General features: G+C 32.6%; 1 protein-coding gene across 1 annotated transcript; it reads left to right on the forward strand.

Moving 5' to 3' along the window:
- The first annotated feature begins 1,990 nt into the window (after positions 1-1,990).
- Positions 1,991-16,631, forward strand: LOC112726683 (uncharacterized). Its single transcript, XM_072208133.1, has 7 exons — positions 1,991-2,082; positions 13,364-13,604; positions 13,801-13,805; positions 14,284-14,732; positions 15,360-15,542; positions 15,674-15,741; positions 16,229-16,631. The coding sequence occupies exons 1-7, from the start codon at positions 1,991-1,993 to the stop codon at positions 16,301-16,303; spliced, it is 1,113 nt and encodes a 370-aa protein (XP_072064234.1). The 3' UTR covers positions 16,304-16,631.
- Positions 16,632-17,229: the final 598 nt, after the last annotated feature.

Consider the following 17,229-nt stretch of genomic DNA (forward strand, 5'->3'; position numbering starts at 1 on the left):
AGTCATGTCGAGTAGTCGAGTTCTCGAATAAATCCTGCTTCGAGGAGGCTAGCCGTCTGCCTGGCCACCTCCTCTGCTCGCTCTTGCGACATTTTCCTTCTCCTTTGAGCTACCGGTCTAGCCTCGGCCATCACGGCCAAGTGATGTGACATGAGTTGGGGGTCTATCCCCGGCACGTCGGCTGGCGTCCATGCAGATAGGTCGTCGTTAGCCCTTATCATTTCCATTAGAGGTCCCTTTAGGTCATGTGGGAGGTTTCTGTTTATGTAGGTGAACTTCTCCTCAGTGTCCCCGACTCTGAACCTCTCTAAGTTCCCTTCTGGTTCGGGTCTCGGCTTGTCGCTGACTCTGGCGTCCAAGTCGGCAAGGAACACCCCCGATGCCTCTTTAGATTTCTTCCTTAAGGAGAGGCTGGCATTGTTGCAAGCGACTGCCGTTTCCAAGTCTCTTTTTATGGATCCCACGGATCCGTCGTCAGCTGTGAACTTCATTATCAACATCTTTGTGCTGATCACTGCTCCGAGGTCGTTGATATTCTTCCTCCCTAGGATGACGTTGTAGGCCGTGGAGTCTTGTAGAACCACGAACTCGGCCATTACCGACCTTCGCCCATATCCTGATCCTACAGATATTGGTAGAGGGATTATCCCATCTGCCTTGATGAAGTGGTCGCCCAAACCTACCACACCATGCTGGTGCGTCTTTAAATCGGCATCCTATAGGCCCAAGGCGTCGAACACGTTGCGAAACATGATATTCGAGTCAACCCCGGTGTCCACGAGGATCTGTTTGATGAGGCCGGTTCCCACTCTGTCCGTGATGACCATGGGCGGGTTTTCCGCAGCCTCATCAAACCATTGGTCCTCTGGACCGAATGAGATGGGTGGGAGCCTTTTGGAGCTTTGCACAGAGGATGAGGAAACCGCCAGGACCTTGGCGTCTTTCTTGTGTGCCGACCTCGACCTTGGAGGTGCGTCTCTTGCCGTTACCACGTTCACTATGGTAAGGATGTGTTCGTTGTCCTCTGGCTCGTGACGTCGCTTTGCCACATGGGTCTTGTCCTCTCCTTCACGGTCGCGATCTTGCCTCCTTGGCTCCCTGATGAGATGGGAGAATTCGGCCAGTTTCCTGTCCCGGATCGCTTGTTCCAGTGCATCCTTCAGGTCGAAGCAATCCTTGTCTTGTGTCCATAGCCTTTGTGATAATCACAATAGAGGCTCTTGTTTCCCCCGGTTCGGTCCTTCAGAGGTCGGGGCTTCGACAAAATTCTTTTATCTGCTATCTCTTGATAAACTTCTATGATGGGGACGGTGAGGGGGTGTAATTGGTGAATTTCCCGATCGAGGAAACGGCTTGGGTGTCTTGCTCGGACCGCCGTCTCTGGCGTGTTCCTTCTGTCTTTCTCCACTTCCGTGCTTCCGGGTTTGATTGTAGGAGGGCTGCCGTTTATTGGCGGCCACGACCTGGCTGACTTCTTCATCGTTAATGTATTCCCTGGTTACACTTTGGATCTCATGCATTGTCCACACCGGCTTCGTGGTGAGGTGCTTTCTGAAGTCCTCGTTTAAAAGTCCATTCGTCAGGCATAGGCTAGCAACCAAATCAGTCAACCCGTCGATCTCCAAGCACTCGTCGTTGAACCGGTCTAGATATTTCCTGGTCGGTTCATCGGACCTCTGCGTCACCCCGAGCAGATTGATCGGGTGCTTTGCCTTTGCGATTCTGGTAGTAAATTGGGCTAGGGAGGTGTGGCTAATATCCGAAAACCTGGCCACCGAGCCCTGCGGGAGGCTGTTAAACCACCGTATTGCAGGTCCCGCGAGAGTGACCGGGAAAGTGCGGCACCTTACCTCGTCTCCCACTCCCTCCAGGTTCATCCTGGCCTCGAAGGCCGTAAGGTGCTCCTGCGGGTCTTGGGTTCCGTCGTACCTCATGTCTGTCGGCTTGTCAAAGTATTTTGGCAGCCGGACTTCGAGGATAGAACGATGAAATGGGGTTGCGCCCATTATCACTGGTCCCCGCATTCTCCTTGTTCTTCCCTCGCCGTCTTCCCGTCGACCGTCTTCCCGGTCTCGATCTGTGGTGCGTCTCCTTTCGCGCCTGGTGTAGATGATGGGGTCGCGGCGTCTTCTTGGGCGTCCTTCCTCCCTGGCGCTCTCGGGCTCAGATCGTGGGCTAGCTGTTCGCCGGGAGTGGCTTCTCGGAGGGGAACGGGAGTAGCTTGATTCGGGAGTTTGTTGGCGATGTTTCCGATCTGCCAGGCGGCGCTCTAGGTCCTGTATCCTGTGACGCAGTCCCTACATTATTCTGGCGCTGTTGTCGCCAGTTCTCCCGAAGGGGCGCCTTTCTTGAGATCGTGAGGTTCGTCGTGGAGGGGACCTCGTGCGCTCCCGGGAGGAAGCCACAGAGGCTTCCCCTCTGCGCTCGGTCTCGCGGCCTATTCCTCCTGGGTCCAATACAACGTCCATTCAGGCGTTCCTCACAGACGGCGCCAATGTACGGTAGGTCGAGTACCAGACGACTCGGGTAGATACTTCGATTGATGAGAGGGAGTCTCGCCTGGTTGACTGGTTTCGGGTTACTGGTTGGAGTAACCGACGTTCCGAGCTCTTCGTGTTGAAAAAGGGGGGTGTCACCTGTAAAGACACTCCGACGCTCTAGTTAGTCAAGTGTGCAGGTGAATGATGTGAGAATGGTATGTGACGTACCTTGGAGGAAGGGTAGGACCCTCCCCATATATACCATGTCAGAGGTGGGTCCCACAAGGGCAGGCCCACCTTCTTCGAAGCTTCCTTTGCACAGCTGTAGCAGAGCTGTCAGGGACGCGTGTCCGGGTCGGTGATTGAGCGCCTCACTCCCGACCGTTCGGGTCGGGTGGTCCTCGGGTTGGGCCGGCCTGCAAATGGTCTGGGCCAGGCCGTAACACTAAGTATACGCCAAAATCAGTTACCAAAGTCAGGAACTAAAATCAGACACCAATATAAAATACATGTTAAAATATAAATATACATTGAAAATAAATAAAATAAATCAAATCACACGTATTTATACATAAATACATTAGCGGTTAATTTTAGTGTACAAATCTCTTATTTTATTAATTAGAATTTAATTAATTAGAATAATTATTTATGTTCATAATTTGTTGATTGAGCATTCTTAAAAAAATGTTGAAAATTACTCATTTTATTTTATTATATTTTGTTTTAATTTTTTAAATTTCTTGTTTTGTAGGTGTGGTCATCACTTCTGCTATGCTTGTGGAAAGCCGTGGAATCAGTACCATGGTTGTACATAAATAGATATCACTAGGAGTTTTAATATTTTATCAACAACTTAGATTGCAAGTGGCAGATTTACTATTTTCATTAGTTAAAATTTGTTGTATAGCTGGAATGCATGCTGATTTTGGGTGTGTTTATTTCAAACGTATATTTAGTTTTTTTGAAAGTTTCACTTTGTAGTTTGACTATTTTTTCTTCTAAACATACTCTCCAATTTAAATTTAGCCAAAACTAAAAATTATAACTTTTGTGTTTATATTTTTATGTTAGATTAAAATTTATTTTCTATTTACCAATTTTATTCTTCATTGTTCATATGATCAATTTTATTATTTTTTTATAATATGATCAATTTTATTATTTTTTTTATAATATTTTTTTTCTAATACTCTCTCATGGGCATTATTACTCTTTATAGAATTCTTATTATTTTTTGTTTATATAAATTTTTTACTTGTTATTTTTGTATGGAATAATAATAATAAAATTATAGCGTACTACAAAAAGTACTAAGAGTACTCAGAATAACTATATAAAAACAAAAGGAATGTTAGGGAGCCAGCAATATTGGTGTTTTGTAACCATCAATTGACCATCAATAATATTTTTAATGGTGTGAGATTACATCTAATGGCGGGAGATCACTCACTTTTATTTTTATGGTTAAGTGCTGGCCAGAAAACACAAAAGTTGCTGGCCCCTATATTTTTCCTAAAAACAATATAAAAAATTTTTTAGATTTATTTCCATCACTATCAAGATAATATTTAATTTTTATTATTTTTAGTACTCTCTTTTGTAGTTGTAATTCTCGTGTACTATGTGTACTATATTTTAGTGTAATTTTTGTATAATATAAATTATAATCTCATTAAAAAAGACAAATTAAATAAAAAAATTAATCATAGGTAATAATAAAATCATAAATATTGAATTCTAAAATAATATTAAGATTATTGAGAGTATTAGAATAAGAGTATGATGTAAAAGAATACTAAATTAATATTTTGATGTTAATACTTAAAATTTAAGAAAAATATAATATATATATATATATATATATATATATATATATATCTAAAATTTATATTTTTATAATTTAAATTAAAAATATATTTACTAATTTTTTGATATGTTATTTTTATTTTAGTAAATAAATATTAATTTTATTATATAATTAATTAATAAGATCTATTCAAATATCTAAATTAAAATGATAGAATAATATAAGAAAATTATTTAAGTCTATGTCTATTTTAGTAATTTTTTTTATCTAAAAGTGATTTTAAGTAGTGTAATTCAAACAACATTTATTTTACTATAATCCATTTTGATATAAAGATTACTAAGCATAAAATACTTTAACACAAACTTACTTTTCATCGAAATCAAGTTTGCAAAATCAATTTTATACAAACTCCCGTTTGTAAACTGTAATCCAAACACATACTTTGTTGTTAATCATGTTCGTCGTAAGTATTTCTGTTATTTAAGTAAGGCTCTGTAAACAATTTAATTAAACTTTTTTTAAAAAAATAATTTAAATAATAAATATTTATATGAAAAATAATTTATAAATAAATTATTTTATATTTAATTTTTTAGTTTTAAGAGTCTTTATTTAAAAAAAAAAAGATAAAAAAAAATTTTATTATAAGAATTCTTTGTTTTTTAACTTCTCTATAAGCAATTAAATAATTTTTTAAGAAGTTACACTTTAATTTTGAAAGTGGTACCAAACGTAAATATTATACCTTTTTATAAGTTAGAAAAAAATGTTACTTATGAACCTATTCAAATTGGTCTTAATTTAATTTTTAGTTTTTTTTTAAACTCATGAGATAAATATTATATTTTTATTATATTATATTTATTTATTTAATTTATTTGATTGATACGGAATATTAAAAATTCATTAAGATATTTGTTACTAATTCATATATTTATATTTAAATATTTTTTTTAAAATTGATAATAATATATTTTATTTTTTTGAATAAGTTTTTATCTTTTATGAAATAATGTATTTATAACCAACCTTTAAAAATTAGTTAGAAAACACGGTTGGGTATTAATATATCTAATCTTTTTTTGTATTATCTAAATCTAAATCTTTTTTTATCTTTATTTAGATTTTTGAAACGATAAATTGTTAAAGGCTTTTAACCATACACATATGTCTTATACTCTTATTCCTAATGTTAGATGTACGAAGCAAATTCGGTCTATTAGTCTTAGTAGTGTCTTTTATAAAATCATCTCTAAGATTCTAGTATATAGAATGCAGTTTGTTATGAACAGAATAATCAGTGACAATTAAAGTGCTTTTGTTAAAGGAAGGTTAATAAGCGACAATGTTCTTATAGCTCTCTGAAAAATAAGAGGTATAGAGAATGGGATTTAGCTCTGAAGCTGGACATGAGCAAAGCATATGATAGGGTGGAATGGTCTTTTGTTTGGAATGTCATGAAGAAGTTGGGTTTCTATAAAAAATGGTTAGATTGGATTCAGGAATGTGTGATGACGGTTTCTTATTCTGTTACTGTGGATGGTCAACCTCATGGCTAATTTAAGCCATGTAGAGGGCTGCGACAAGGCGACCCTCTCTCTCCCTATCTATTTCTATTTTATGCAGAGGGACTCTCCCATCTGCTCCACAGAGGAGAACAGAGATAGAATATTTTTGGATTGAGACTCAATCACAGATGCCCTAGAATCAGTCATTTATTTTTTGTAGATGACTCTATCCCATTCAGTCGGGCCTCGGAAGGAGATTGTCAGAACTTACTGAGTATTCTACAAGTATATGAAGAAGTCAGTGGACAAGTGGTTAACTTAGATAAATCTTCAGTCTTTTTCAGCAACAACACTCTAATTCGGCTCGGGACCGGTTAGCAGAGATATTACAAGTTTCCCATGTCGGTAATCAGAACAAACACCTTGGATTGCCTTCGATTGTTCAGAGATCGAAAAGAGCAACATTTAATTACATAAGGTAGCGTTTGTTTTGAGGTATTGAGACAGAGACTGGGAGACTGAGACTCAGTATCATGTTTGTTGGTTCAGAGACTGGTACTAAAATTTCTGTCTCTGTCTCTACAATTTCAGTATTTCAGTACCTCCAAGAAGTAGGGACACAGGGGACTAAATTTTTTTGAGATGGAGACCAAAACTTTAATAACATTTTATACTTAAAATACCCTCATTTCAACTAATTAATTCCAATTTTACCCTTTGTGCACATTAAATTAGAGTTTCATTCTTGTTTCAATTTCTGTCTCCCATTTTGCATCAAACAGAATACTGAGATTTATTCCAATCTCTGTCTCTTAGTCTTTGTCTCTCAGTCTCAGCCTTTCCGTCTCTATTTCTCCACCAAACGCTACCTAAGAGACAAGGTAAATCAAAAACTACAACACTGGAAGAGAGCTCTCTTGTCTCCGAGTGGCAGAGAGGTTTTGATCAAGGCAGTAGCCACAGCGGTTCCATTGTACACTTTGAGTTGTTTCAAGCTACCAGACACCCTAATGGAAGATATACAACGTTCTATGCTCAATTTTTGGTAGGGCCAAAAAAGGGATGAAAGAAGAATACATTACATTGGGTGGAAAATTACATGCAGACCGCTAGCTCAAGGAGGACTGAATTTCAAAGATTTAAAGGCCTTCAACATTGCAATATTAGCAAAGCAAGGGTGGAGACTTTTAAAGCGGCCAAACTCCCTGCTATCAAAGGTGTACAAAAGTAAATACTATAAATAAACTAATTTTCTAAGAGGAGAAGCAGGGAACAACCCATCATGGGACTGGAAAAGTGTATTAGAAGGAAGAAAAGTCTTAGAAAAAGGCCTACTATGAAAAATTGGAAGAGGTATCTCAGTAAGGATCAGAAAAGATTCTTGGGTCAAGAAATTTACTACAATTACTCCTAATTCTAATGTTAGACCAGAACCAATACCAATTTGAGTTTCAAACCTCATATTACCAAACAAACAATGGAATCAGAATAAAATCAGAGAATGGTTCAGTCCAAAAATTTCTCAAGCAATTATACAGACCAATATAAAGAATTGGCCATGAATCTTACCTGGCAGAATTGGAAAGTTAGAAATGAGTTGATATTTGAGCAGCGAAGGAAGACTCCATGGATATGTCTCGAAGAAGCTCGAAAGACAGCAAGTGAAAGACCAAGAACATGTTAAATCCCTAAAATTGAGTCACTTGTAATAGCATAGGTTTTGTCTTTTGGTGGAACTTTTCCTTTTCTTTTCTTTTGTGTGTAGTCTAATTGAACTTTTCTCTTTCTTAATAAAATTTAATTACCGTTGAGAAAAAAAATCATAGATAATAAACATGATTATAGATGTGTATAAATGTATATATAACATAACAATCAATTTGGTGAGTTGTTTTCTTTCTTACTTTAGTTCTTCTATACGCACTCTCTCTTCTTCAATTCATTTTCTTTCTTACTTTAGTTCTTCTATACGCACTCTCTCTTCTTCAATTCTTGAATCAATTTTCTTTCCTCACGTATTCCTCATCTGCAGAGGAATGGGATGACTACTGACAAATCTGAGTTGGTTTCTTTAATTACTTCTATATTAATAATCACAATATTAATAATGAAGATCCAATGGTTAAGATGATGAAACCACATAATAAAGGCATAGAGCTATCAAGAAGCTGTGATTTTAAGCCATCGTGAGAGATGTTCGAGACTCTAAAATGTAGCCACAATTTTTGTAGGTTTTGCATGCAAGAATACATTGCTTCATGTCTTAGGGACATTATTGTCATTGTGCCTTGCCCTAATTCAAAATACAAGATTGAGTATGAATCTGAATATTTTTGTTTTCTTCTTCTTTTTGAAGTGTTCAAGAGATGACAGAAAATGATCAAAGATTGTAACACTTTAATTTTAGATAAATAATTGAATAAGAACCCTAATAATCATGTTGATGATGATGAAGAGAATAGCAATGTCAAAAAAGATGCTACAGTGGTGATTGAATCAGATGATGATAATGTTGATTATGAAATCCTATTCATGTTGATGATGATTAAGAGAATAGCGATGTCAAAGAAGATGCTACAGTGGTGACTGAATCGGATGATGATGATGTTGATTATGAAAATATCGTCGACAAGAAAAAGAAGAAGAATAAGAAACGTGATAGGAATGTTTATTAGAATTTGCATAGGCTATGATCAATTTTTTGAGAAGATATCATAAATTTAGCTTTTTTATTTCATATTTGAGTTGTGAATTTTAGTTTTTTTTTTTAAGCTTAGTATAGTTTTTCATTTGCATAGGCCATGGTCTCTTTTACTTTTATTTTGAAGTAAATTTTTTTTAATAGAAGTGATAAAATAACTTTTAAGAAAGAGAGAAGTTATATTTTTCTATTTCTTCAAATATTTTGAATTAACTTTTTTGAAAGTCAAAAGTATTTTTTAAAAGTGGTACCAAACACGCGTAATGTGATTTTTCATAATTTAAAAGTAAAAAATATCTTTTGCTACTTCCCAAACCAAGGGTCAGTTTGGATTAACTTTTGAAAAAAATATTTATTTTTTATTTTTAAAAAAATCTTTTTTTAACCAACAAAAATTATTTTATATCTGGATAGACTTTTTGAAAAGAGTTTTGAAGTATTAAGTGTTTGTTTGGACACTATTAAATCAATAAATGAAAAAGTTTTTTTTTTCTATTTTTTAGTGTGTTTGACAAATTCTAATAGTAAAAGTAAAAGTATTAGAAAAAAAACATCTTTTTCGAGAGAGTTATCATTTACATCTTTTTTTAAAAGATCTTTTTTTCTTAAAAAAGATATTTTCACATAATAAATGAACAAAAAAGTACTTTTATCTTATTTTACTAAAACATAATTAATTGATAAAAAGATCTTTTTACATGAGATATCCAAATATAAAATCACTTTTACTTTTGTAAAAGATCTTTTAAAAAAATATCGTTTGAAAAAATATCTTTTTCGAAAATGGCACCAAGCAAGCCCTAAAAACGCTTTTGTTTTTGCTTTTTTTTTATAAATAAAAGTACTTTTTTAAAAGACGTATCCAAATATGTTTTAAATTGAATAATAGTACTTTATTTAAAAAAATACTTTTTCACTAAAAAAACCAATCCAAACTTGAACTCTTAGTTCATAAAAAAGACTTGGATATATAGTATTATTCTTTAAAATTTAATTAAGATATTTGTAATTAATTAATAAGATATATTTATATTTAGAAAAAATGACAAATAGATCTTTGACCTTTTAATCTGCGGACATTGAAGTTCTCTAGGATTTGAAAATACATTTAAGTCCTGACATTTTTAAAACCTGGACATATGGACCCCTCATGTTCACTTGGGTCTGTCAGACCTAATAGAAAAATCAAACGTGACTCCCGTTGTATGACCTGATCGATACGAATGCACACGTGTGAGAGTTTTTAAAATAGAACAAATTAGACTTAAATTTTAAAGAAGTTAAGAACTTAAATGTATTTTTATATCATCAGAAATTCAAATGTTCACAGACCAAAAAATTAAGGCAGGATAGATTTATTTTTTTCTCTTATATTTAAATATTTTCTCTTTTAACTTGATAGTGCTTTATCTTTTTGAATTAGTTTTTATTTTTTAAATACAATGTATCCATAACTAACTTTTAAAAATCAGTTAGAAAACATGAGTGACTATTAATATATCTAATTTTTTTGTGTTATCTAAATCTAAATCTAAATTTTCTTGTCTTTATTTAAGTTTTAGGAACGATAGAATCTATCTTAGATAAGAGTAATATTTTATATTTAAATTTTTTATGAACCAAGTTTAATCAAATTAAACAATAAAACTTGAAATAATATTAATCATAATTGATTTATTTTTGTTACGTTAGACTAATTTAATTAGATTTTATTAATAAAAAAACTTAAATATGTAGTATTATTTCTTAAATAATGAACATAATTATTGATATGTATATATATAACATAACAATCACCTAGATCAGACATCAAAAAATATGAGAGACACCACATTATTATAGATTGTTTTGTGCCCAGTGTAAAGTTGCATGGCATGGTGGAATAGAATGTGGGGAGTTTATGAGTTTGAATGAAAATGAAAGAGCGAAGGAAGATTTATGGTGATGAATCTTGCAAAGGCTAAAGAGACGGAGAAGATGTTCTAAATGCAGAATCTATGTTGAAAAGAATGAGCGATGTTCACATATTTTTTGTAGATTTGGTTAATTTATTTTTAATGAACAATTAGTCTTTTTTTATGGCTCTATTTCTTTTAATTATGTTTATGTTCACAATTTATTGATTGATCGTTTCTTAATGAAAAATTATGATTCTGTTTTTTAGTTCATGTTTCTTGTATCATCACAATTTATCTTTATAATTTAAATTTGACTAATTATCAATATAATATCATTTCTAATGAACAATTAGATAAAAGATGTTTTTAATGTGAACTTGTTTGATTGTAATAACAGCCAAGTCTTTTTATCTTATTGATTAGAGATTTAATTAATTAGGAGAATGCTCTTTTTCGGTACAATTTTTTAATGTTAATGTTTCTTTATTTTTTTTTATTCTGTTTCTTTTAATTATGTTTATGTTTGTAATTTGTCGATTGAGCATTCCTAATAAAAAAATGATGGCATTGTTTCTTTTAAGAATAAGCATAGGAAGTTAATTTTTTAATTAGTTAATATTAATTATTTTAGATGGTTAAATTATGTTTTAAACTTTTTTTTAGGATTTATTCTTTAGTCTTATGATATAAGATTTAGAAATTTAAAGTTAAAAATATATAATTTATAAAAAAAATGGCTATTTGGAGGATGAAAAGTGGGATAGAAGCTGATTACTAATTGAACTCTTGATTAATTACGGTTTTATTTTTTAAATTTGAACTCAACTCATGTTTCTCATAACAGCTAGCATAATCTTATATTTCATAATTTGAACTTGACTAATTAACCGTATAGTATCTAATTAGTACTATCTTTTTTATTTAAATTAACTTTAATTTGTAAATTAATTTAGTTTTATTTTATTATATTTTGATTTATTTTTTAAATTTCTTATTTTGTAGGTGTGGCCATCACTTCTACTAAAAATTTTAATATTTCTCAACAATTTAGATTGCAGGTGGCAGATTAACTATTTTCATTAGTTAAAATTTGTTGTATAGCTGTAATGCATGCTAATTTTGTTGTTAATTATGTTCGTTTTAAGTACTTATATGTTATCTAACTAAGACCCAACAAAAAATTTAATTAAATTTTTTTAAAAAAATAACTTAAATAATAAATATTTATATTAAAAATAATTTGTAAATAAATTATTTTATATTTAATTTTTTAATTTTAAAATTATTTATTTAAAAAGAAATAATAAAAAACTAATAAATTTTTTTAAACTTTTTTATAAACAATTAAATAATTTTTTGAAAAGTTATACTTTATCTTTTTATAAGAATAATTTTCTAAAATAAATTATTTACATTTTAATTTTATCAAATTATAACATTTTAAGATTATATATGCAAATACAATTTTTATATTATTATAAAAATCACAATAAAAAATTAGCGGATTAGGTTCACACATAAACCACAAACATAATAAAAAAGAAATCGCCACACACCTACAGCGATTTCTTTACAAACTACAAAAATGCATAAATCGCAATTAGGTATGGTTTCCAACCATCCCATTCTTATGAGACAAATATTATATTTTTATTAAATTATACTTTTTTATTTAATTTATTTGATTGATACGGTATTTTAAAAATTTATAACGATATTTGTAACTAATTAAAAAATATATTTATATTCAAATATTTTTTTTAATTGATAATAATATGTTTTATCTTTTTGAACCGTTTTTATTTTTTATGAAACAATGTATTCATAATTATCCTTTAAAAATCAATTAAAAAACACGGTTGAGTATTAATATATCTAATTTTTTTTGTGTTATCTAAATCTAAATCTTTTTATCTTTATTTGAATTTTAGAATGGTAGAATCTATCTTATATTTTAGATAATAAACATGATTATGGATGTGTGTATATATAACATAACAATCACTCAAGTGAATTATTTTCTTTCTTAGTTTAGTTCTTGTATAGGCATTCTCTCTTCTTCAATTCTTGAATCACTTTTTGTTCCTCACAATATTCCTCATCTGCAACAGAGGAGTGAGGTGACTACTCCACTAGGGCTGGAAGTGAGTCAAGCCAGCTCATGAGCCAGCTCGAGCTCGACTCGTTAACAGCTCGATAAGCTAAGCTCGTGAGCTGGTGAGCCAAGCTTGAGCTTGGAATTGAGCTCATAAATTAAATGAGCCGAGCTTGAGCTTGGATAAGCTCAGCTCATTAGCTCGTGAGCTGACTCGATTATATATATATATATATATAATAAGAATCTTAATTATTTAATATTTATATTTATTTTTTACATATAATTTTAATATAGGACATAAATAAAAAATTTATAATTTATTGATAGATAAACAATATATAAAATTGATCTTTTCAAATATTTTTTAAAATATATAAGTTATAATTTATTAATATAGAATTATAGATTATGTATTTATGTTTCTCTTATTTGAGCCAGCTCGTGAGCTCGAGCCAGCTCGTGAGTTTTTAGTGAGCCGAGCTTGAGCTTAAGAAATAAGCTCGATTGTTAATGAGTCGAGCCGTGAGCCAAGCTCAATTTTCGTGAGCCGAGCTTGAGCTTGGTCTAGCTCGGCTCAACTCGGCTCACTTCCAGCCCTATACTCCACAAATCTGAGTTAATTTTTTTAATTCCAATTTTTCGCATCAAGGTCAAGAATGGCATTAAGTATTGACGACAATAATCACAATATTAATAATGAAGATTCAAAAGTTAAAATGATGAAACCACATAAGAATGGCATAGAACTACCCTTTTGTGGAATATGCTGTGATTTCAAGCCATCCTGAAAGATGTTTGAGACTCTAAAATGTGGCCATAATTTTTGTAGATTTTGTATACATGAATACGTTGCTTCATGTCTCAGGAGCAATATTATCATTATGTCTTGTCCTGATTCAAAATGCAAAGTTAAGTATGGACCTGAATACTTTTGTTCTCTTCTTCCATTTGAAGTGTTCAAGAGATGGCAGAAGGTGATCAAAGATTGTAACACTCTAATTTTGGATAAACAATTAGACAAGAACCCTATTCATGTTGCTGATGATGAAGAGAATAGCGATGTCAAAGAAGATGCTATAGTAGTAATTGAATCGGATGATGATGATGTTGATTATGAAAATATAGTCGACAAAAAAAAGAAGAAAAATAAAAAACGTGGTAGGAATGTTTATTAGAATTTGCCTAGGCTATGGTCAATTTTCAAGAAGATATTCTAAATTTAGCTTTTTTACTTCATATATTAGTTATGAATTTTGTGGGTTTTTTATTTTTTTTAAGTTTATAGTTTTTCATTTGTATAAGTCATGGTCTCTTTTATTTTGAAGTCAAATTTTTTTTAATAGTAGTGATAAAATAACTTTTAAAAAAGAGAGAAGTCATATTTTTCTACTTCTTCGAATGGGGGATACTCCTATAAACGATTTGGATCCTCTAAAGTTTGAATTTTACTTTAGAGAGTGAAGTGTGATCTTCTACTCTTGATTAGTTTCTCTTTCATATTTATTTTTAGTCCCATCTATAAAATAAATGGTGAAAGATCAAACTTTATTTTCTAAAGTGAAATTCAAACTTTAAAAGATTCAAATCCTCCCATAAAAATATTCCAAACATCTTTTTTTAAGTTATTGATATGTCACATTTTAATTGGTTGTATCTAAAAAACTAATTAATAAATTATTCTTTAAACTCGGTTTAAAAATTCAGTTTAACTCTGTTAGGTTCACATAAACCAAACCGGATCATGCTTAATTTTTTTTTTTAAATTGCTGATACGACGTCGTTCAGCAATCCTAAACTCTACCTTCTCCTCCCTCAACGTCACTCTTCACTGAAGCTCTCGAGCTCTCTCATCTCTCTCGCTGTCGCTCATTGCTCTCGCACTCAAGCTCTCTCCTTCTCTCGTCTCCGGTCTCCCTCACTGTCTCCGGACTGGCACTCAAGCTCGTCGTTGCTCTCTCGGATCCGGTCTATCTCACGGTCTCTGGTCTCCCACTCAGTCTCGGTCGCTCGCTCGCCTTCCCTGCCATCGTCGTCACCGACGGCAGAAGCAGCAGATCCCGGGACTGGTCGTCATCGTCTCTCCCTGTCTCGTCACCGTCTCGCAGTCAGTCCCGCGCCTTCGTTGCGCTCGTCGTTGCCGGCGGCAGAAGCAGCAGGTCCCGGGGATTCCTCCTCGCTGTCAGCAACTCTCGCCGTCAGCTTCCTTCGCGCAACCAGAAGCTGGTCCCGATTTGGTGAGTCCCAACAAATTCCCCTGTTCTTTCCTTTCCTGTTTTGTTGCTGTGTTTGATTTTGGTGCTGAAAATATCACTGAACTACTCTTTTTGTTGCTGAAAATAATCACCGACGTGAATTTGTTACTGATTATCACTGAACCATCCATAATTTGTTGTTGAAAATATCACTGAGATAGATTTTTTGTTGCTGAGACTCATCACTGAGATGAATTGGTTCCTAATTATCGTTACTGAACTTTGATTTTGTTGCTGTTTTACTCAAATAATTACTTAACTAAATCTTTTTGTTGTTGAAAATCATCACTGAGTTGAATTTGTTAGTGATTGAATCTTGAATTTGTTAGTGATTGAACCTTGACTACAATTTGTTAGTGATTTGTTAGCTAAATCTTTTTTTGTCTTTATTTAAATTTTAAGAACGGAAGAATCTATCTAAGATAAGAGTATTGTTACACATTTAAGGTTTTTTTATGAACAAGTTCATTCATGTTAAACAATAAGACTTAGAATAATGCTAGTCATAACTAACTGATTTTTGTTATATTAGACTAATTTGATTAGACTTAATTAATAAAAAATTGGAGTGACTTCCCTTCCAACATTGGGTTGCCTACATGCTGCAAGAACCTTGTTCGGATTCCATGAGAACGGTTGTGTCTCGAGAATCAACAATGATGCCCAAGGATTTAACAAGAAAATCAACTCAGCTGCAAAAAATGTCCAAAAGGCAACTTCCTGATCTTAAGATTGTTGTATTTGATATTTACAAGGCTCTCTATGACCTTGTTGAATCCCCTTCAAAATTTGGTAAGACTGGAATACAATAATCTCATACATGGCATTCATGTCTTGGTGAAAAATCATGTTATCTAATCTTCTAATTAACCTGTCTGATTTAAAATGTTCAACATCCTTATTGTGCAATCCAAAATCACTAGGAGCTTGCTGCAGTGCAACTCTCTTTCAGATTTATGACATTGGAAATGGATTTGGCCATTTTGGTGATGTAAGTTTGCCTAACTTTTGTGTCAACTACCATGTGCTGTGATTTTTATAAACATCTTTGCATAATAATTTGATTGTTTTGATTAATAATTTGATTATCCTCTCTATTGTCTTTTGGCCAATCTATATGATGATGTCATCTCATTTGTTACTAGATTTCAAGCATAGTGGACATTGTAAGAGATAATAATAATTGCATTCATTGAAGATCCTGATGGTTATAAATTTGAACTTCTGGAAAGGGTTCTCTCTCACGAACCTTTAATGCTTCGAGTGGGTGATCTTAATCGATCCATCGAATCTTATGCAATTTCATGTTGGTTTATAGTCTTGTATCTTATTTTCTTTTTGGATCAATTACTTATTTATGTTTATTGTGCTTTTGAATGCTATGCTGTTGTAAGGTTCAATGTTGCTCTTGAATCAACCTGTTCTGTGTTTGCTTCACTCTGATATTTTAATGGCTTTTCTTCTTCCCTTTTTGGCAGTATACCATAGCAATTATGGGTTATGGCCCAGAAGATGAAAATGCTGTTCTGGAGTTGACATACAACTACAAATGAGATGTCTAATAAGGGCGGTTACAATGTAAAGGAAATGTCCTGAACCAAAATGCAAAGGAATCTTGGAGCCTCAGAATTGCATATCAATAATTCCAAAGGAAGTGTTTGAAAGATGGGAGAATGCACTTTGTGAGAATCTTGTTCTTGCAACATCAAAGAAATTCTATTGCCCTTTCAAGAATTGTTCAGCAATGTTGGTGAATGATGATGGGAATGAAGTTGTGACTTGTCCCGAGTGTCCACATTGTCATAGATTGTTCTGTGCACAGTGTAAAGTTGCATGGCATGGTGGAATTAAATGTGGTGAGTTTATGAGTTTGAATGAAAATGAAAGAGAAGGAAGATCTTATGGTGATGAATCTTGCAAAGGATAAGAGATGGAGAAGGTGTTCTAAATGCAGATTCTATGTTGAAAAAAATCAGGGATGTTCACACATTTCTTGCAGGTTTGGTTAATTAATTTCTAATGAACAATTAGTCTTCTTTTTTGGCACAATCTTATAATGTTAATGTTGCACTTTTAGTTATGTTCATGTTTATAATTTGTTGATTGAGCATTCCTAATGAAAAATAATGGCGTTGTTTGTTTTAAGAATAAGTATAGGAAGTTAATTTTCTAATTAGTTAATATTAATTATTTTAAATTTTAAATTATTTTTTAAGCTTTTTTTTTAGAATTTATTCTTTAGTCTTAGGATATAAGATTTATAATATAAGATTTAGTTCCAAAAAAATGGAATTTAAAGTTAAAAGTATATAATTCATAAAACAGTATAATTACGGTCTAAACTGTTTAGATTTAAACTCTTGATTTAATTACGGTTTTATTATTTAGATTTGAACTTAGTTCATGTTTTTTTTATTACAGCATAATCTTATATTTCATAATTTGAACTTGACTAATTAAGAATAGAGACTTGCTACAC

Source organism: Arachis hypogaea, chromosome 12 (genome assembly GCF_003086295.3).
Source record: "Arachis hypogaea cultivar Tifrunner chromosome 12, arahy.Tifrunner.gnm2.J5K5, whole genome shotgun sequence".
Lineage (NCBI taxonomy): Eukaryota > Viridiplantae > Streptophyta > Magnoliopsida > Fabales > Fabaceae > Arachis > Arachis hypogaea.

What these genes read in the sequence shown, in the direction of transcription:
- LOC112726683 (XM_072208133.1), top strand. Translation starts at nt 1,991, where the DNA reads ATGGGGTTGCGCCCATTATCACTGGTCCCCGCATTCTCCTTGTTCTTC. An exon ending in TGAATCCCCTTCAAAATTTG is followed by an intron (nt 15,543 to 15,673) that starts GTAAGACTGGAA and finishes CAAAATCACTAG; the next exon opens with GAGCTTGCTGCAGTGCAACT. An exon ending in GATTTGGCCATTTTGGTGAT is followed by an intron (nt 15,742 to 16,228) that starts GTAAGTTTGCCT and finishes CCTTTTTGGCAG; the next exon opens with TATACCATAGCAATTATGGG.